Genomic DNA, 22,332 nt, shown 5'->3' with positions numbered 1-22,332 from the left:
AGCAGTGCCTCTCTTTGTAAATGACAGTGAAGTTTTATTTCCTGTCTCTCATTATGTGCAGTGGTTCTCCAACATGATTCTCTCTTCTCATTAACAGTGAAAGAACTCATTTTTCATGTTTACTAAGTTCTGGCTAGCTTGAGCAATGCTTTTAGACTGGGACTCCCTGACCATGACTAACACCAATATTGCGGTCAATTTGTTGTAGTTTCAATTTGTTTTTAATTGCTTTTTATTTGCTCAACACCACACTGAGATGTCTCTGAATGCTAGCTGCAGAATAAAGACGAATAATTTTTTTGTCATGAGTTTCTCTGGATTAAGAAATGCTATAGGGATCAGACGTGAAACTTTCTCAGACTGATTGCACTTTTAGTTTTGTGTACTATTACTACAATGTTAAAAAAGTTGATATATTGAAACATTTCTTCAAAGGTCAAAAGCACAGCCCACACATATGCACATGGATGTCTGCAGGGTTTTGTGTTTGTTTGTTTAGCCAGCCATCTTTTCCCTAGATAATTTTATTTTCCACAAAACACAGAGTAATGAAGTTTTTACATGGTGTTTTGAAATATTCAGGAACTTCTTTTTCTTACAATTTCACCCAAATACAAAGAAATATATGTTTGATAATTTATGATTCTCAATTTCTTCTCTGAAATAATGTTGCTTTGACTATCTAATATGATCATATTTCAACATTGATGCTATAATTTAACAAGTTTCAAGCACTTTTTTTTAGCTTTCTTTCCTCTGTTTCTTCAGCCTTCAGTTCGGCCATCCATTCTTTGGATGGTGCCACATTGCGCAGTGACTTCGTGTCTATTCTGAAGGAATTTGGGAATCATTTTGTCCAGGAGGCAGTGTATGGCTTTGAGGAGTCCTGCACCATCTGGTACCCCAATAAGCAGGTGCAGCGCAAGCTGTGGCTCGAGTATCAGGACATCAGCAAAGGTAAGCTGGATATATGTACAACCCCGATTCCAAAAAAGTTGGGACAAAGTACAAATTGTAAATAAAAACGGAATGCAATTATGTGGAAGTTTCAAAATTCCATATTTTATTCAGAATAGAACATAGATGACATATCAAATGTTTAAACTGAGAAAATGTATCATTTAAAGAGAAAAATTAGATGATTTTAAATTTCATGACAACAACACATCTCAAAAAAGTTGGGACAATGCCATGTTTACCACTGTGAGACATCCCCTTTTCTCTTTACAACAGTCTGTAAACGTCTGGGGACTGAGGAGACAAGTTGCTCAAGTTTAGGGATAGGAATGTTAACCCATTCTTGTCTAATGTAGGATTCTAGTTGCTCAACTGTCTTAGGTCTTTTTTGTCGTATCTTCCGTTTTATGATGTGCCAAACGTTTTCTATGGGTGAAAGATCTGGACTACAGGCTGGCCAGTTCAGTACCCGGACCCTTCTTCTACGCAGCCGTGATGCTGTAATTGATGCAGTATATGGTTTGGCATTGTCATGTTGGAAAATGCAAGGTCTTCCCTGAAAGAGACGTCATCTGGATGGGAGCATATGTTGCTCTAGAACCTGGATATACCTTTCAGCATTGATGGTGTCTTTCCAGATGTGTAAGCTGCCCATGCCACACGCACTAATGCAACCCCATACCATCAGAGATGCAGGCTTCTGAACTGAGCGCTGATAACAACTTGGGTCATCCTTCTCCTCTTTAGTCCGAATGACACGGCATCCCTGATTTCCATAAAGAACTTCAAATTTTGATTCGTCTGACCACAGAACAGTTTTCCACTTTGCCACAGTCCATTTTAAATGAGCCTTGGCCCAGAGAAGACGTCTGCACTTCTGGATCATGTTTAGATACGGCTTCTTCTTTGAACTATAGAGTTTTAGCTGGCAACGGCGGATGGCACGGTGAATTGTCTTCACAGATAATGCTCTCTGGAAATATTCCTGAGCCCATTTTGTGATTTCCAATACAGAAACATGCCTGTATGTGATGCAGTGTCGTCTAAGGGCCCGAAGATCACGGGCACCCAGTATGGTTTTCCGGCCTTGACCCTTACGCACAGAGATTCTTCCAGGTTCTCTGAATCTTTTGATGATATTATGCACTGTAGATGATGATATGTTCAAACTCTTTGCAATTTTACACTGTTGAACTCCTTTCTGATATTGCTCCACTATTTGTCGGCGCAGAATTAGGGGGATTGGTGATCCTCTTCCCATCTTTACTTCTGAGAGCCGCTGCCACTCCAAGATGCTCTTTTTATACCCAGTCATGTTAATGACCTATTGCCAATTGACCTAATGAATTGCAATTTGGTCCTCCAGCTGTTCCTTTTTTGTACCTTTAACTTTTCCAGCCTCTTATTGCCGCTGTCCCAACTTTTTTGAGATGTGTTGCTGTCATTAAATTTCAAATGAGCCAATATTTGGCATGAAATTTCAAAATGTCTCACTGTCGACATTTGATATGTTGTCTATGTTCTATTGTGAATACAATATCGGTTTTTGAGATTTGTAAATTATTACATTCCGTTTTTGTTTACAATTTGTACTTTGTCCCAACATTTTTGGAATCAGGGTTGTATTACAGCTTTTAGATACATTTGATTTGGAATAGTGCTTGCTTTGGAATAGTGCTAATCTTAGACTTACTGATACACTACTGATAGATTAGAGCAATAAGCATACATACCTATTTGTGTAGCAAGTTATTTTTTTAGTATGTACTAAAAGCAGTCGCAGAAAAATTGCAGAAGCCACAGAAGACTGCACTAATGACTAACAAAAATAATACATTATAGGCGTGTAATAATACATCGTGCAATGATAAATTGCAATGCAAATTTATGACAATTTGAATCGATGAAATAAAAAAATAATTGTGATTATTACCAGGCTGAGTAATCTGTTAGTTTGTCTTACCTGTAACTGCACTGTTTAGACAGCAAAGGGTGCAATAATGTACAATAGTGGGAATATATGTGACTTCACCGTAGGTGGAAGTAACACAGCTCTAATGCCACAAAAACACATACACAAAAAAAAAACAGCTCTAAAACAGGAAAGAACTGTTGTGCAATGGACTGTACAAATAGATTTGACCAGAAATCAGAGCTTTCTTTTTTTTTTCAAAATGCCGAAAGCTAAAGAAAAGGGAGCAAATGGAGGTAGTACAAATGTTCATAAAATTTTATCAAGGCCTGTTTTTTATGAACTTTTTCCATTTTTTAATAAAATGAATATTTTAGTTAATAGGCTATTATATTTTACTCCAACCTTTACAAATGTGGGTAAATAATTATTGTTGGTTAACAACATTATTTATTTAAAACAAAAATTAATATTTAAGTTGTTAAAGTATAGGAACATAAATGTTGCATTTTTTCTTGCATCTTAATTTAATTTTTATTGATTTATTTATTTTAAATATTATGGAAAAATTTTATCATGAACCCAGTATTGTGAATTGAATTGATTTGAATTGTGAATTGGGTGAATCATTATATGCATAATACTTTGTGTTGCATTTATTACCATTTCAGTGAAATGTAGATGGCATAAATTTAATAAATTAAGAATCTCAGACATCATGTATAAAACTGGATATGAGCAAATTTATTCATGAAACACAAGTTAGTTGGAGGGAAAAAAAGTTCATATCCTGAAAGCTCCTAAGTTTGAGTAAATTTAGGCAAGGAGACTAATATAAACCAAGAGCTATAGTTACTGCAGTTGTATTTATGCATTACACATGTAATCACATTTATTTAAACACATACATTTAAGCACAATTTTGAGAGACTAGCTGTCTCTTATTATTGATAAAAAAGCAATCCAAGCACAGTCCCAAAATTGTTTTAAAAAATAGTTATTCAGTTATGACAAAAGTAATAGCACACAATAACCACAGAAATATTTAGTCTATGCCTTGGATAAGAGTGTCTGCTAAATGCCATGTAATGTAATACCTGTGGTAGCTGAGCTGTATTGCTAGAAAATTTCTTTCAGGTGGTCTGTGTTCACCATTTTGTATCATTTTCTCAGCTCTCAGTGAGCTTTACTCTTCATGGACTTTTGTGTCATTAAATCCGTTGTGCCAAGAGTATATTTAGTAATTGATGGGTGATTGACATTTATCCACATATACACAAGTGCAAAGAAAATTAGCATCACCAAAATTTATAGTTTGGTTTAGCGTATGAAAACATTTACAGACTTTACTAAAAGATTGATAAATGAGGACCAGCGTGTGCCCTGAGAATACTCAGATATCTCTTTAAATTTTAGATGAGTTGTTCTGAAATATTTTTTTTAAATCAGATTTTTATTTATTAATGTACCCTAGTTGTGAAAGGAATTGCAGAATAATACAAAACGATAATCCTAGACAGTATGCTCTGTCAAACTGCAAATTGTTTTATCTGCAATGACATTTAGAAAACAGGGTAATTAAAACAATAGGACATGCACCAATTATACTTGAAAAAGTAAAGGACAAATCTGTGAGTGAAGCCTGACATGAAATCAATTTGATGCACTTTGAGAAATGACTCGAGAGGCACGTCTTGACAAGCGAGGTGAAAACTGGCCTGCTTCATCCCAGAAATGTTTTGGTGCAAGCATAGTCCTGCTTGTTCTGAGTGTGAGTGAAGGAGAACTAAACCCCAGTGTTCCTCTTGGGAGGTTAGCTACAGCTGTTCAATCGATAAAGGAGGGCAGGGCATGATTTGGCTTCCCTTCTGAATCTGAACTCCTGCCAGCTTACCCCAGTCCTTAGGAAACACTTTCCCACTTTTAGCTCAATTCTGTGCACACATGCTTACAAGGTGAGTGTGGAAATAATGAAGGACAGAGAAAATAAGGTAGCCCTTTTACTAATATTTACCTCTCACATTCACACAAAATACTTTCAGATACATATGAATTGCTTTCATATTTCATATGAAGTGGTGACTTGGAGAGCATCTTATGAGAAGAGGACCTCTTTACATACTCAAATTGACTTAAACAGATATACAACACACCTGCTAATGTCAGCCATGTGGAAAGACTCCATATGAACAGTTTCTGCAGTCCCAAGTTTGAATAGGGTTCCACAAACTGCACAATTGCTGATGTACTTTATGAAAAACAGAATCAATATGTATGAACCAATAGAAACTGTAGTCAAAAGGTATGAACTAAATAACAAGGTTGCCTAAATCCTAGATGCACCTGTCTGTCCTTTTTCACCTGCGAAACATAAAGAAAAGCATCAGCAGCAAATAAAATGATGTGTATTTATGGTTTCATTTTATTTATAGGATTTAACCCCAGTTCATTTGCAAGAAACTCTAATTAGTATCATGGCAGTCAGTGATGAGAGCATTTAACTGTTTTTCTTTTAGAGGTTCCCTCAAATTTCACACATGAAAGAGCTTTAAGGAACTCCTTGGCCATTCAAAATGTTGAGTTTTGTTGAACTGCTGGCCAACCAAGCCATCCATCTTTTCAGTTGTGGTTGTTTTCACATCTCGGACAAAAACGGATAAGTAATGACTCTCCTCCCTCCTTCGCTTCGACCCAGTAGCTCACACACCACTATTTCCTTTGCACCAATCGACCACTTTTCTTTCTTCCCAAGGACATTGTGCTTTGCAAATCAGAGAAAGCTTTTCACTTGTGACAGATGGCATTAAATGATTGAGTTTTCCTACCTGACTTCTTGCTCCATTATTCTTCATTTTACCAGCCTCTGACATGTTTATGGACACTATTATGTGTTGAAAGTCAGGCAGGTTTAAATAATCAGCAAAAGGTTTGGTTCTTGCTTTCCCCCTCAGCTTGTTAATGGTGAATGTTTTTCATTTTAGATTCCTTTTTGAGACTCTAAATTGACCGTAGGTGTGAATGTGAGTGTGAATGGTTGTCTGTGTGTCGGCCCTGTGATGACCTGGCGACTTGTCCAGGGTGTACCCCGCCTTTCGCCCGTAGTCAGCTGGGATAGGCTCCAGCTTGCCTGCGACCCTGTAGAACAGGATAAAGCGGCTAGAGATAATGAGATGAGATGAGATGAGATGAGATTCCTTTTTGAATTAGGACTATCTACTGTAATGTAATGTCAAGGGAGTTTAAACACCTGAAAGTGTGTGTGTGTGTGTGTGAGTGAGAGAGAGAGAGAGAGAGAGAGGTTCGTCCTTCAGTAAAAGGTCCCACTCTTTAGGTGTGGGTAATGAGCTCACTGGAGGCTTGGCTGGAGATGTGTGCTCTTGCCCTCGGTCCACATAACATGAAGCCTTTTGATTTCTATATGGAGGGAGACACCATCCACCTGCCTCATACATAGTCATGCAGGTGATAAGGGAAAACCTTGATGTAATCTTGATGAATTAGCAGAAAATTATGCCGAAACAATTACTTAGTGAGGATAAAAGTTAAATATTTTGTTGCACATTATCACATTAAGTTCTGTTTGGTTTGCTGCATACCTGCGAGACATGTTTTGTCATTAAACATGTTCACAGCAGTTTGTTAGAATGTCACTGCCATAGAATAGTAGTAACAGAAAGTTCTCTTAATTGTTTTCTTCTGTTGTGTGGTTTTATGAGTGTGTGAATGTGTGCAGGAGATCTTTTTTTTTTTAAAGCTATTGATTACACAAGTTCTGTGTTCTCAATAATGATGTTTGTGGCAAAAATATTGCTCAATCCAGAAATATAAAATCAATAATGATCAAGCAAGAGCTGATCAATAGAAGAAAAAGCAATTATTCATTCCATATACATAACAGCACAATGAAATTCTTTTCTTTGCATATCCCAGCTTGTTATTCTAACCCTACAAAAGTGAGCAAAATCAAAAAGGACTGATTGACAATAGTGTTGTACAAAAAAAAGTATATTCTAGTGCATCTCAAACAATTAGAATATCATGAAAAAGTTCAATATCTTCCATCAATTATTTAAGAAAGTGAAAATTTAATATATTCTAGAGTCATTACACATTAACATGTTTCAAGCATTTTTCTATTTTAATTTTGATAATTATGGCCAACAGTGCAAAAAACAGTGCAACAGGTGGCACGGTGGTGTAGTGGTTAGCACTGTCGCCTTACAGCAAGAAGGTTCTGGGTTTGAGTCCAGCTGCTGGCAGGGGCCTTTCTCTGTGGAATTTGCATGTTCTCCCCATGTCAGCGTTGGTTTCCTCTGGGTGCTCCGGTTTCCCCCACAGTCCAAAGACATGCAGGTTAGGTTAACTGGTGACTCTAAATTGACCGTAGGTGTGAATGTGAGTGTGAATGGTTGTCTGTGTCTATGTGTCAGCCCTGTGATGACCTGGCGACTTGTCCAGGGTGTACCCCGCCTTTCGCCCGTAGTCAGCTGGGATAGGCTCCAGCTTGCCTGCGACCCTGTAGAAGGATAAAGCGGCTATAGATAATGAGATGAGATGAGATGAGATGAAACACACAGTTATGTTACATATGTAATTTCTGTTCTGCTAGTTGCAAAGAACAAATCATATTTGTCAAAGTGGAGGCACTTACGGATGTATGTACAGGGGAAAGTGGGGTAGCAAACTTGTAACAAAGCCAAATCACAAGACTAGAAGCGTGGTCAAAAGGCAGGCAAGGGTCGGTCAATTGGAAAACAGGGCAATACAGACAAGACAAGAAGCATAGATAAAGAGAGATAGTGAGGGTCAGAATAACTAGAGTCAGGTAGAGAAGGGCATTTCCAGAGCCCATCCCGCTGGAAATAGTGCAGAGCCCATCCCGCTGGAAATGGGCTCTGCACTCGGCACTCGACTTTTACGGACTGTCCCGTGAAGATGGCGTCTGGAGAAGACCAAATTCAGGTAAGGTCACTGGCTTTGTATTTACTCTTCTACACACTCTATCCGTGCACTTGCAGAGCCAGGAACACTTTGTTTTGTTTGTAGGAACCCTCTACTCACTTCCACAGAACTGTCATGTTGTTTTGAACTTTGCAATGGTTTTAAAACTAGCGTTTTGTATCGGCAAAAAGACATGCCCCACGCACTGCCGTGTTAGCGCTTTCCGGTTGAAATCGCAAAAAACTAATTTTCTCAAAACACATCCGATTGACGTGATTATGGTAGCAACTCAACGTATGCACTCCCAATAATGCGAAAATAGGCCTAGAAAGCATTTCACTCCGGAGTATTCCTTTAAGTAGTGTGGCTGATGAGTTGTGAATGAGCAACAGCTGAGTTCAATAAGCCGGTGACAGGGGGCGTTGTGCTTCTTGGGCATTGTATTTCTAAGTAGCCGTATTTGTAATTTGGCTAGTGCTGTCGCTCTCAATGCCTTTACTGACAATATCAATGAAAAATAACTAATGCCTTTAAACCTAATTGACTTTTTAATATGCTGAATGGCCATTTCATGTTACATTTATTGTAAACCTTTAAAATATTTTGGGCTGTATAGGCTACTGCCTAAACAGGATCTCAGTCTGATTACCAGAGGTGGTAGTAACGTGTTATGTTTACTCTGTTACATGTATGTAAGTAACATTTTTCAATAAATTGTACTTGCAGGAGTAGTTTTAATGCATAATACTTTTCAGTCTTTCTTGAGTACAACACCAGTCAAAAGTTTGGACATACCTTCGCATTCTCTCATTCTCATCCCTCATTATCTCTAGCCGCTTTATCCTTCTACAGGGTCGCAGGCAAGCTGGAGCCTATCCCAGCTGACTACGGGCGAAAGGCGGGGTACACCCTGGACAAGTCGCCAGGTCATCGCAGGGCTACCTTCGCATTCATAGTTTTTTTTTTTTACTATTTTCTACATCACAGAACAATAATGAAGACAAACTTTGAAATGTGGAACATATGGAATTATGTAGTCAATAAAAAGTGTTAAAACTAAAAAAAAAAATTATATTTTAGATTCTTCAAAGTGGCCACCTTGATGACACTTTGCACACTATTGGCATTATCTTAACTAGCTTCGTGAGGTAGTTACCTGGAATACTTTTCAATTAACAGGTGCGCCTCATCAAAAGTTAATGAGTGCAATTTCTTGCCTTCTTATTAAACTACACACGTCTCACTGCTTTAATTTATTAAATTCTTATTATTCAAATGTGCACAGCTTCTGTGAGGTCAGCATCAGCATGGGAGAGTGTGGGATCAATTTCCCAAATCCACTGTGAAGGGTCTGACTGCAGAACTGCAGTTTTACAACAGCAGTTTTAGGTAAGTGGCATTGAACACATGTGCAGAAGGACACAACGTGAACCCACAAATTTGTGCGATTGTGACATGCAGACAGTGACTGTTTGTGCTGGTTGTATGTGTTGCCAAGTACATTATCATTCAGGAAGGGATATCATTTTCCTAATTTAACCTTAACCATAGCCTAATCCAAACCAAGCCTAAAATGACTGACACATTGATTAGCCTAACAGTTGCTAAAATAAACCAAAGAAAGTGTCAGCACATGCGCTGAATGCCATTGGCCTGAAACTGGTCTTGTGAAACTGCAACGGTGTAAAACTTTGGCTCTGTAGCACTGCAGTCGGGGGGGGGGGGGGGAAGAGATATTCTTACCATTAAGCTATTTTGGAAGATTTATGAAAATAACCTGTGACAAAACTGCTTGAATTTATGTTATTTCGTAAATATACAATTTATTAAGATTTTTTTAAATTAAGAGGTTCTTAATTTAGGACTTGAATTAGCAGATTTTATGTTGTGTTTGTTAGACAAGCACTTTAAATTTATTTTGGGCACATCAGGAATGTGGCGTTGAGGCAGATGTAAGTGGTGGAAGGTTTTTATTCACAGCTGCACTATTTACAAATGTGAGGCAAGATCAGAGTAATGAAATGTAACAAAACAGAAAACAGAGTAATAAACAGAACAAAAACCAGAATCATTAAACAGAGTACTAAACATGGCTAGGAACAAACGTGACAGGGATAACACTGGTGACAGAGATAATACTTTGTGATGTGTGTGTGTGTAGACAGCATCCTTCTATGTGCACGTGCTGATTGTGCGCCAATCAGCAACAGGTGTATCCACTGACTAATTGTCCCAAGTGCATGCACAGCGCACTTCATACTCGAGTGCACGAAGGTGATAGGGCATAACTGATTCTGATGCATTTGAATGTAAGACATTATTGATGTAGTAAATCATCATATGATGTTACTCATGACTTGAGTATTCATTTTATATTATTATTAACTAATACTCATGTTTTTATTCTAATGAGTAGTTTTACTTGAATCATTATTATTATAAAGTCACAATACTTTTACTTGAGTACAGTTTTTACTTACTCAACAAACATCTGTTATCAGTCTGCATGAAGAAATCCTCCAAGCAGAATACAAAGAAAACAAAATGGAATAATAAGCATAACTGCTCTATTTTTGTTGCACATGGCAAGATTGTTCACTTTCAACACAATCACAGAGTAGTTTTATTGAATGTAGATATTGAGGCACTGCCTAAAAGTGGAGCTCCTGATGAGTATATGAGCAAAATATTTGCAAGGGCATAAAATTAACCTAAATAGAATAATAATATTATAGCATATGAATAATTGAATTGTGTAGTGGAGTGTATTTTGTATCAATAAATCACTGCATTATCTTGTAACAGTGATACCAATAATGAGATATGCATCACCATTATGAATACATATTTATTCCTTTCTTTGACATCGCATGCCATGTGCCAGAAACAACACCACAACATTTATTATGGCGTGACTCTGCTGGGTGCTTGGTGGACAGCAGTGAACCAGCGCTTTCACTTTACATCATTATTATATAGTTATGATTGAATATCAAACTTGATACTATGTCAAACATTTGTCTGGTTACATCCTTCACATCCATGCGCGTTGGAGCTTGGAGAGTGCAACCACAGATTGGAAAGTGCACGCACACCATTAGGACCAATTACCATGCACCTATTCCTGATTAGAGCTCAATCACAGTGCATACATATAAGGACTCTCGGTAACACACAGACTTTGCAAAAGCCTTGTATTTTGTATCACTTTTCTGGTTTTGACTGTGTTTGTGTTTTTGGACTGTGAGTATTGTATTATCTCTGATATCCTGTCTGTGCCTCTCTCAACCACTGCCTGTTTTTTGACTCTGCCTTTGTCTCCGTTTTGGATCTGTTTGCTAGCGTGTTTTCAATAAAACTCTTCCTGCACTTACATCTGTCTATCGCCCTTACATGGCAGAAACTGTCAATTGCCCAACAAGCTAGTGGAATAATAAAACTGTTTTAACTAGTTTTATATGAAACTGTCATGAATATTTTCCATAAAATCTATTAGTAAATAATCCCACATTATTTAAAAAAAGAGCAAATTCAAAATAAGCGCTGGATAAAACCCCATCTGTCTTATATAAATAGATACAAATTTTGTTGTCTGGTGGTCAAGTGTTTATGAGATACTGTCATGCTCCCGTGCTCACCTAACACTCAGGACTCCACTTCCCACAATCCCCCTCACACACCAGTCACTACCACGTGCACTCCATCAGCCAACCCGGAGCCACTTCCTAGGAGTGGCTCCCCCGAGTTCTAATTACCATCACCTGTACCTTTTTGTTTCTGTTTGTATTTATACCCCTTTGTTTGTTTTGTTCCTCACACAGTATTGCCTCCACATTTTGTGAGCCTACTGAGCGTTACTACTCTGATTTGTATTCCTGTGTATGACCCTTTTTGCCTTCCAGTTTTCTCCCGTTTTGCTTAGCCCTTGTGTTTGTTTGCTCGTTTCTCTTGCTTCCCGGTTTCTCGATCCTCACCTGTTTTCCGACTATGATTTGTCTAGCCCTCATTACTGTTTTGGATCTCTCAGTATTGACCTGGCCTGGCTGTTGTACATTGTCTTTTTCCATTGTGCTCATTAAAACTTTGAGTTCATTCATAATCTGTGAGCATCTGGTTTGTTACAGCCGTGTCACAGAATACTGTGCCATCATGCAGATGGCGAATTACATGGAGCTACAGGTAGCACTTAGCAGCCAAGGACAGATGCTTGGACAACATCACCAGCGTTTCAACTCCGTAACTCAGTCCATCCAGAATCTTATGCAGCAGCAAGGCGAGCAGCAAAAACAGTTGATGCAGATTGTTGAAAGCATGAAAGAACTCACCACCCAACTCCAACGACTCAACTTCTCCAGCGCGCCTATGGTTACTAACCAAGCTGCTCCCTCCATGGCTGATACCAGTTCGTTTATTGTCAGTAAACCAGATAAATTTGATGGCTCACCTAATCAGTGTAAAGGGTTTTTGTTATAATGTTCGATATTTTTTGTGAATTCCCCTCCGAGCTCTGACAAGGCTTGTATTTCTTTGATGATTTCTCGCCTTATGGGCAAGGCCTTAGATTGGGCTACTGCAGTTTGGCCCGTAGTCCAGTCTGACACTTATGACAATTTCGTTAAAGAATTTAAAGCAGTTTTTGATCACACCAATGAGGGTCGCTCTCAAGGGGAATTACTCACCCGTTTACGTCAGGGTTATCGCTCAGTTTCTGACTACGCTTTGGAATTTCACACTCTTGCGGCTAGGAGTGGTTGGAATGAGCCGGCTTTACTAGTAACATTTCGCAGTGGATTGAACTCCAACATACTAGTGGAAATGGCATGTAAGGATGACTTTCTTTCACTAGAGAAGCTGATTTCATTAGCCATTTGCCTAGACCAACTGAAGCACGGGAGAGGTCTTTGTAAATCCCCTACGGTTCCAGCTGCTGCGTTGACTCCTCGCTGCCCATATCCACCTGTGACCTGGACCCATGAGGATGCAGTGTGACTGATTCCATTTGTCTGTGGAGGAGAAGCAATGATGCCTCCATGATGGGCTATGTCTCTATTGCGGAACTGCGGGTCACATTCTACATGACTGTTAAATCTGCCGACACAGTACTTCGGCACCAACCCCAGGAAAGTGCATGGAGCCTGCCCCACATGCTAATGTGGTGAGTGCACCCACTAAGGGGTTGGTCTCCAAGTCCTTCCTCCTACCTGTGACAGTTAACTGGCCTCAGTCTGTCTTTGTGTTCTCAGCATTAATTGATTCCAGAGCTGAAGGGGACTTTGTCCACGCCGAGCTGGTGGAGCAACTCCAGATTCCTGTGGAGCCACTGGAAGAGCCACTGAGATTGACTGCTGTCAATGGGGATCCTGTGGTAGAAGGACTTGTTAACCGGGTCATGAAACCCATTAATATGACTGTCAGTGCTTTACATTCTGAAGAGATTTTTTTTTGTATTGAATTCTTGTGAGTATGCTATTATTTTAAGTTTGCCCTGGCTTAGAAAACATAACCCCATCACATCCTGGTCCGATAAAGAAATACTCTTGTGGTCCAGTTCCTGCTATGACCATTGTCTAGCACTTCTCACAGTTTTGGTATCGTTAACGACTATAGAAAGCTTCAATGCCAATGTTGTAGTTTCCATGCCCCCCAAATACAGTGACTTATTAGAAGTATTTAGTAAGAAAAGTGCTACCAAACTTCCCCCTCACAGAGAATATGACCGTTACATTGAATTAACAGATGATGCTATTCCACCTAAGTCTAGGATTTATCCACTCACTCAGGCAGATGAGAGAGCTGTGGAGGAGTATATTCAGGAGGCTTTAGAACAGGGTTTCATCCATCCTTCTACTGTACTTCTCCTGCAGTTGCAGGGTTTTTTTTGTCAACAAGAAAGATGGGGGACTTAGGCCCTGCATTGACTATCGTGGGTTAAATCAGATCACTAAATTCTATTCTTACCTGCTCCCTTTAGTCCCTGTAGCGCTAGAACAACTTCATGGCGCATTTATATTTACAAAACTCGACTGAAGAAGTGCATACAATTTAGTCCGTATAAAGGAAGGTGACGAATGGAAAACAGCATTTCTTACCACTAGGGGGCACTATGAGTATTTAGTAATGCCCTTCGGGTTGCATAATGCCCCGTCCGTATTTCAAGCGTTTGTAAATGATGTCCTCAGGGATATGCTTGGCAAATATGTTATTGCCCACATTGACGACATTTTGATTTACTCCCCTAATCTCAAAACTCATATTCGTCATGTCCATTCTGTCCTTACACATCTGCTTGAGAACCAGCTGTATGTTAAAGGGGAGAAGTGTGAATTTCATCTCCCTTCTACTTCTTTCCTAAGTTACATCATTAGTCCGGAGGGTGTCGTTATGGACAATAAGAAAGTAGAAGCCGTAACGAATTGGCCCGTTCCTATTTCCATAAAGGAGCTCCAGCAATTTCTTGGGTTTGCCAATTTCTACCGTCATTTCATTTGCAATTTCAGTAGTCTAGCAGCTCCTCTTACCACCTTACTGAAAAGAAATGCCAAAAAACTCTTGTGGAATCCCTGGGCGCAGGAAGCATTTGAATCCCTTGAGGTAGCCTTCACCTCTGCCCCCATTCTGAAGCATCCTGATCCCACTCAGCCTTTTGTGGTGGAGGTGGATGCCTCTGAGGTAGGCACCAGAGCTGTGCTGTCCCAGCGTGTAGGTGACCCCTGCAAATTACATCCGATAGCCTTCTACTCCCATAAACTGACCCCTGCCAAATGTAGTTACAGTATCAGAAATAGAGAATTGCTGGCCATAAAACTAGCTTTTGAAGAATGGCGCCATTGGCTAGAGGGAGCTACGCATCCCTTCCTCGTGTTAACGAATCATAAAATCCTTGAATATTTACAATCAGCTAAATGGGTCAATCCCTGTCAGGCTCAGTGGTCTCTATTCTTTTCCCAATTTGATTTTTCCATCTCGGTTCCCGTAATACTAAAGCAGATGCCCTGTCTTGTATATATACGAGTCCCAAATCCTCCCCTGAGGTAGTTAATGTACTACCCCCATCAGTTGTGGTTGCCCCCATTGGATGGGAAATAGACAAAGAGATCGACCAAGAACTATCTTTCACTCCTGCCCCTGAATCTTGCCCCATAGGAAGTAAATAATATACCCACTCAATGCAGCACAAGTTAATTATGTGGGCCCACTCCTCTTTGTGTTCTGCCCATCCAGGAGAGACACGTATGCACCAGTTACTGTCTGGCAGATATTGGTGGGAAAATATGCTATCAGATATCCATAGGTTTGTTTCCTCATGCACCACCTGTTCAAAATGCATAACACCCAAAACTCTCCCTGCCGGTAAACTCATGCCCTTGCCTGTCCCTTCTCATCCATGGTCATATTTAGTGGTAGACTTTGTTACTGCCTTGCCCCCCTCACAGAACTACACGGTCATTCTGACCATTGTTGATAGGTTCTCATGAGGAGTTAAATTTATTCCCTTTGTTAGCCTCCCTACTGCCTTTCAGACAGCTGAACCCCTTTTTAACTATGTGTTCCGTATATTTGGTATTCCAGAAGATATAGTGTCTGATCGAGGGCCTCAATTCACCTCGCATGTATGGTCAGCTTTCTTTGAGAGACTGGGAGTTAATGTCAGTCTCACCTCCAGTTACCATCCCCAGTCTAAGTTTTTGAGACTGTACTGTCATGAAAACCAAGCTGACTGATCCAACTACTTGCCCTTGGCAGAAATGGCCCAAAACTCATTAATTAGCTCTGCTATGGGTCTCACATCCTTTCAGTGTATGCTGGGTTACCAACTCCCCCCCCCCCCCCCCCAATGCCATGATCCGCCACGCAGTCTGACACCCCAGCTGTTGACAGTTGGATGCAACGGAGCAAGCAGGTCTGGGAACAGACCCACCAGGGGATTGAGAATGTCCTCCACCGACACAAGAGGCTGGCGGATCGTCATAGAGGTGACATACCTACCTACCTACCTTTCTGGGGACCGAGCGTGGCTGTCAACCTGGAACTTCAGGTTTCCTGAGGGAGGTAGAAAATTATTACCCAAATACATTGGTCCATTTAAAATTCTCCAGCAAATTAATGAAGTTACTTACAAATTAGTTCTGCCTGTGCATTACCATGTTTCTAACTCATTTGATGTATCTCTCTTAAAACCTGTCTGTTGGATGAGGCCACACCCGATGTTGCGCCCCCACCTCCGGTGTATGTAGAAGGTACCCCGGTGTATGCTGTCCACCGGTTGCTGGACTCCAGAAGGAGAGGAGGGACTCTTCAGTACCTTGTGGACTGGGAGGGCTATGGGCCTGAGGAGCATAGCTGGGGTCCCGCACGAGATATCCTGGATCTGGGGTTGGTGGAGGAGTTCCATCAGCATCATCCAGAGAAGCCCGCGCCTCGGCCTAGGGGCCGTCCCAGGCACCATGAGTCCAGCCCTTCTGGCAGTCTGCACAGCAGTGGTCCCAGAGGTTGTCCACGGCAACAGCCCTCTGTCCAGCACTGTGACAGTTCTGATGGCTCACTCAGGAGTGTTCCCGGCATTGTGGGTGGCGGTCATCGTGGTCGCCCTCATCCCTCGGCCTCCTTGGACTCCTTGGGGGGGGGTACTGTCATGCTCCCGGGTTCACCTAACACTCAAGACTCCACTTCCCACAATTCCCCTCACACACCAGTCACTACCACATGCACTCCATCAGCCAACCCCGAGCCTCTTCCTAGGAGTGGCTCCCCCGAGTTCTAATTACCATCACCTGTCCTAGGGTTGTTTCTGTTTGTATTTATACCCCTTTGTTTGTTTTTTTCCTTGCACAGTATTGCCTCCACATTTTGTGAGCCTACTGAGTGTTACTACTCTGATTTGTATTCCTGTGTATGACCCTTTTTGCCTTCCGGTTTCCTCCCATTTTGCCTAGGCCTTGTGTGTGTTTGCTCATTTCTCTTGCTTCCTGGTTTCTTGATCCTCGCCTGTTTTCCGACCATGATTTGTCTAGCCCTTGTTACTGTTTTGGATCTCTTGGTATTGAACTGGCCTGGCTGTTGTACATTGTCTTTTTCCATTGTGCTCATTAAAACCTTGAGTTCATTCATAATCCGCGAGCGTCTGGTTTGTTACAGCCACGTTACAGATACATTGCCTTGCACTTACAGTCGGGTTCCCTGCGGTGTTACACATTCGTATGTATGTACGGATGTCGTACAGTCAAAGCCATCAAAAATCAAGTCGATGCATTACCACATTCTCTTGACTATGCGGCTCTGCTCTGCTATGATAAATGTTGCACTTACTGTTGGATTGGTGTATATTGTCACTTGGTACAACCTTTAATCTTTTACAATTTACATTCAAACTATGCTACAAAAGAACTTCTGTTCAGCTGGTGCAGGCCTTTTTTTTCTTTTTTCTTCTTTTTTTCTTTTTTTAACATTTTTTAAAGACTGGATTAAGATCCAGTAGCCACATGCAAAAGTATGGCAAAATATAGGCTGTTAAGTTTGACAAAAAAAAAGTCAGTGTTCAAATGGCAATTGCTACACAATAAACCCTATTTCAGTTTGTTCAACTCCCACAATATTATCTAAAGCACAAAATTTATGTCTGAAGTGCAAAGTCTATAGGCAGAAGCTTATCCTGGGAACACTGGACTCAAGGCAGGAATACACCCTGAATGGGACACTAGTCTGTTGCACACATGCATTTTCACACTCATTCACACCTAGAGAAAGTGTAGAGTCAACAATCTACAACCCAAACTTTTGGGAAGAAACCAGATTATCCAAAGAAAGCAGTATAGATTACTGATTACTGGTTATTAGTAATTATTCAACCTACTCCAAAGATGTCTCGTCTTGTCTCAGTTTTGCTATCTTTGACTAATGAGAGAGAGATGATCAAAAGATGGATATTCTCACTGCCTTGCCTGCCATAAAGAAGCTCCCTTGAGTTCCCCCCGTCATTTGTTGGAAGTGATAAATATACACTATGTGTTCAGGTGCAAGACAATTAAAAGCAGCATGAACAGATGTTTTCAGCAAGATGTTACCTTTTACTCGCACTCAGCAGCGTGTATAGATCTGTAGTGTCGCACACTTACATCACACTTGCTCTATATAAAGAGACTCCTAATTGTCACAGCAACCTGGGGAGAGGTATGAACAATACTTGATAGTCACCAGGGCTGATGCCATTTCAGGAAAAACACTTGTACTCTAGTATTGGAATTGCCTCTGGATAAGATGTACACAGCAAATTCCCCAGTGTTGAATTAACACTTTCAGAGTTCATTTGTGTCCAACTGGACACATATAAACACAGTATGGTGTTAAATCAACACTCTGGGTGTTAATTCAACACTGGGGATTTTACTGTGTACAAGTGCCAAGTGGAAATGTCCATTTAATGTCCGTTCCAGTGCATATTAATTTGAGTACACTTTAATTTGAGTCATATACTGTAACCACAGCTGCACTGTATCCCTCAAAATTAACGCTCATATAAGCAATTAAATTTAACTCCCTCTCTTGTGTGTCAGGGTTTGGAAGAAGACTCAGGAGACAGGCAAAATTTTAGCAGAACTCCAGGCTTGTGTTACTTTGCCCCATTATTACACCTTCAACAAGTCAATCAAAAATCAATCAATCAGTCGATTGATTCATTGATTAATTTAAAAAAAACTGAAAAGGAGTCATCGCTAGCTCACGGCTTTTACCCCATTCAAGTTCATGTTCTGCAGTGTGTGTATAGCAGCCACTGAAAGTACAAAGAAACATAAGTAGACTAGTGGTAATCAGACACAGGTAAGAATCATTACACAAACAATTGCCAGTTCAAGCCTCCTCCCCTCCCCCAGCTGATGCTTGACCATGTCCCTGTTGCCACATTCCTGAAATCTGATTGCTTTTGTTATCCTACTTCAAGGGAAACTATGGAAACTAAGGGGCAAGTGGAAAATATACATATTTCTGCTATAATACTCATACCCACACTGGTCAGTGTTCCAAGGATCCAAGTTTGTAAATATGTTTCATTCTCAGTGCCTCTGTATTCACTGTTGATCTGCTTAGAGGGCGGATGGAGGAGTTTGATAGAGTGGTGTTAGTTAAAAGTTCCTCTCCTTTGTCCTGAGGTAATTTGAAGTAATGTCTATTATCTTGTGGCTTGAGCGCTCTGCTGCTTCACACTCTTGCAACTCTAAATTAAGCTCAGATGACCAAAGGGGATACAGTCTATATGCCTGCATGCCTCATCAGTGATAAGACAGATGAGGCATGTAGGTACACAGTATCTCAGTTAAAATGGAATTATGATCACATAGACACCCCCTGCGCCTCTCTCTCTCTCTCTCTCTCTCTCTCTCTCTCTTTCTTTGAAAAATTCAGTCTTACCATCAGCCAGCTGATTAAAGTAGTAAACCATCTTTAGTATCTGGTGAATTATTTTTCCAGCTTCCTGACTATTTGTCTAAACTATCTATCTATCTATCTATCTATCTATCTATCTATCTATCTATCTATCTATCTATCTATCTATCTATCTATCTATCCAGATAGATAGATAGATAGATAGATAGATATTTATAGAACTTGTTTATGATGTAACATTAGTAGCAGTAATTCATAAACTGTGTAACAGCACTTACCAGGTCTACCTGTATGACCAGCTTGGCCTGTGTTTTGGCAGCTTGTAGCAAGTCAGATTGATGTGGATTTTTCAGCAGGGATTTCACCAGTAAGAAACTTAAATAGGTGAGAGAAATGAAAGGCTGATAGAAATAAATTGTTGGAATAAATTATCTTATACTGGGTATTAATTTATACTGAGTTTTATATAGAGTTGTGAAAGTGGACTACTATTTTTATTTTTTTTTTACCCTAGTTGTGTGTGTTGCCCTTATGAGTAATTTTACTCTAAAGGAAGGTTGTCAACAGAGGAAAGATGTTGATATAGCACTTGAAACCTACTAAATAAAAATATGTTTTAGATCTGAGCCATAGCTGAGCTCTCTCACATGAATTAGTGAGGACAAAGGACCCAACTATCATTTCTACAAAAAAATCTGCAAAATAAAGAGATATCTTTGTTACATAGTATTTTCAGTATTCCCATGTTATGAATTTATGCATTTTCTTTTCTTACTGACAATTTTATTAGACACACCTATGGCCCTTTTCCACTACCCTTTTTCAGCTCACTTCAGCTCACTTCAGCCCGACACGGCTCGCGTTTCGACTACGTCAGAGCAGCACGACTCAGCTCGCTTCAGCCCTGCTCAGCACCCAAAACTCGCACGGTTTTGGAGTGGGGCTGAAGCGAGCCAAACCGAGCCGAGTGGGGCTAGAGGCATGAGGAGACACTCCCCTGTGTACTGATTGGTGAGGAGGAGTGTCCTCACATGCCCACACATGCCCCGCGAGCACGCTGGGATCTGTAAACACTGTAAACCCGGAAGAAGAAGAATTACGAATTACAAGAATTTCTGAAGCCTTATGCGCCTCGCCTCATCTATACGCTCTTGCCAGTATCTGTTGGCGTTGTCGGTGACAACAAGCCACAGCACCAAGACCAGCAACACTAACGACTCCATGTCCTCCATGTTTATTGTTTACTATCCGGGTCGTGAGACTACCGCTTAAAAGGTCACTGATGTCTCTGTTTGCGCCGCCTAATGACATCACGTGACGTCCACCCACTTTCGCTAACTCCACCCAATGTGTCCACCCACTTCCAGCCAGCACGGTTCAACACGGTTGTAGGCGAAATGCAACTCCAACAGCCCCACTCAGCTCGACTCAGCCCAACTCAGCACGGCACGGCTCAGCCCAACTCAGCCGCGTTGGTAGTGGAAAAGCGGCACTAGTAAATTAAAAGGATAGTTCGGGATTTTTGACATGAATCTGTATGGCATCCCCATCAATAGTGTCGTGCAAACACACTGACTTACCCCTGACAGCATCCTGTGAGTCCAGTTCTTGTCCAGTTTTGGTCCAGACGAAAGTAGTCCGGCAAGTTTGTTGGGGTCACGAAAGTAAAACGTTTTTCATCTCAAAACAGTATGTGTTCAAAAGAGTGATATATTTGCATCACAAAACTGTTGTCAAATAAAAAGTCAGACCTCGAAATCGCTTGGCACTATTTTCTCTCCCTCGGTATCACTGCGCGCTGCCGCCAGGTGACAGCCACGGCTGTTTCATTCATTGTTTTCTAGTGATGGGAATTTCGGCTCTTTTTCGGGAGCCGGCTCTTTTGGCTCTTCTTACTATAAGGAGCCGGCTCTTTCGGCTCCTGAGATTTTATTTTTGATTTAAAGGAATACGCCACCCCCAGATGAAATTGAGTCAGTCCCTGCAGTCCCTAGAGTTGGATGAGTGAGCTAAAGCGTTTTGTAGCCGACCCAGCCATTGTCCTGCTCTATAAACACCCCGGTTAGCTTAGCTTAGCGTAGTCACTGTAATCAGGCATGTCCAGCTAGCATTGTCGTTACAAAAGTGAATTAAATAACTCAAGATTGTTTATAATTATTTCTCATGACTTGTACAGTCACATCGAGTACACATATCAATGCAAATTAACACGAAGGGATTTACTAGACCAATTTATATCTGGAACTATTTTCAGCCACAGCACAGGCAAAGCACCGCTGCAGGCGCAAAGACACCGCGCAGCGCCTGAAAACGGGTGTGCAGCGCCTGAAAACCTGTTTTCAGGTGCTGCGCGGTGTCTTTGCGCCTTCCTTTTCCTACCTATTCCTTTAATTGCTGCAATTAACTAGTTAATTCTGATTCTATTTCTCCTCAGTTATAATCTGTCCTGCTTTTGAAAAGATCCTCTCTGGGGGGACAGATGCTGCCACTATACACATCCTCTGTGCCATCACGTGTGTAAGCCGTGGATAGAGTGCAGCCTTGGTCTCCCACCAGCTTAGTGGGTCTGCGTTTCGCTGTCACCTGGCGGCAGCGCGCAGTGATAAGAAGGGAGAGAAAATAGTGCCAAGCGATTTCGAGGTCTGACTTTTCATTTGACAACGGTTTTGTGATACAAATATATCACTCTTTTGAACACATACTGTTTTGAGACGAAAAACGTTTTACTTTCATGACCCCAACAAACTTGCCGGACTACTTTCGTCTGGACCAAAACTGGACAAGAACTGGACTCACAGGATGCTGTCAGGGGTAAGTCAGTGTGTTTGCACGACACTATTGATGGGGATGCCATACAGATTCATGTCAAAAATCCCGAACTATCCCTTTAAACTAGACTAAAGCTCTTTGTGGGTTTCCCCCATTCACAGTTTGTATTAATTGTCCTCTAGCCCTTAATGAGTGGGAGTTTATTACAACAGGACCACTGTTTGCACTGTTTTTGGTCAACGGACTGTTTACATCCCAGCACTAACATTTTTTTTAATTCCCTGTAATGTTGCTGGGTTTAATACATGTATACCTGTGTAAGTCACTAAGTGCTGTGCTAAAAATTATCCACTACATAAATAATACCTGGTACT

General features: G+C 40.8%; 1 protein-coding gene across 1 annotated transcript in view; it reads left to right on the top strand.

Moving 5' to 3' along the window:
* Positions 1-22,332, top strand: part of astn1 (astrotactin 1) — a 1,125,762-nt gene that overhangs the window by 831,252 nt on the left and 272,178 nt on the right. The window contains exon 16 of the mRNA XM_060931185.1: positions 769-957. Coding sequence (XP_060787168.1) covers positions 769-957 — 189 coding nt within the window. The remainder of the gene's footprint in view (positions 1-768; positions 958-22,332) is intronic.

The sequence above is a fragment of the Neoarius graeffei genome, chromosome 1 (assembly GCF_027579695.1).
Source record: "Neoarius graeffei isolate fNeoGra1 chromosome 1, fNeoGra1.pri, whole genome shotgun sequence".
NCBI classification, from domain to species: Eukaryota; Metazoa; Chordata; class Actinopteri; order Siluriformes; family Ariidae; genus Neoarius; species Neoarius graeffei.
Note: the sequence above shows the minus strand (reverse complement) of the source record. Positions and strands in the feature narration are given on the sequence as shown.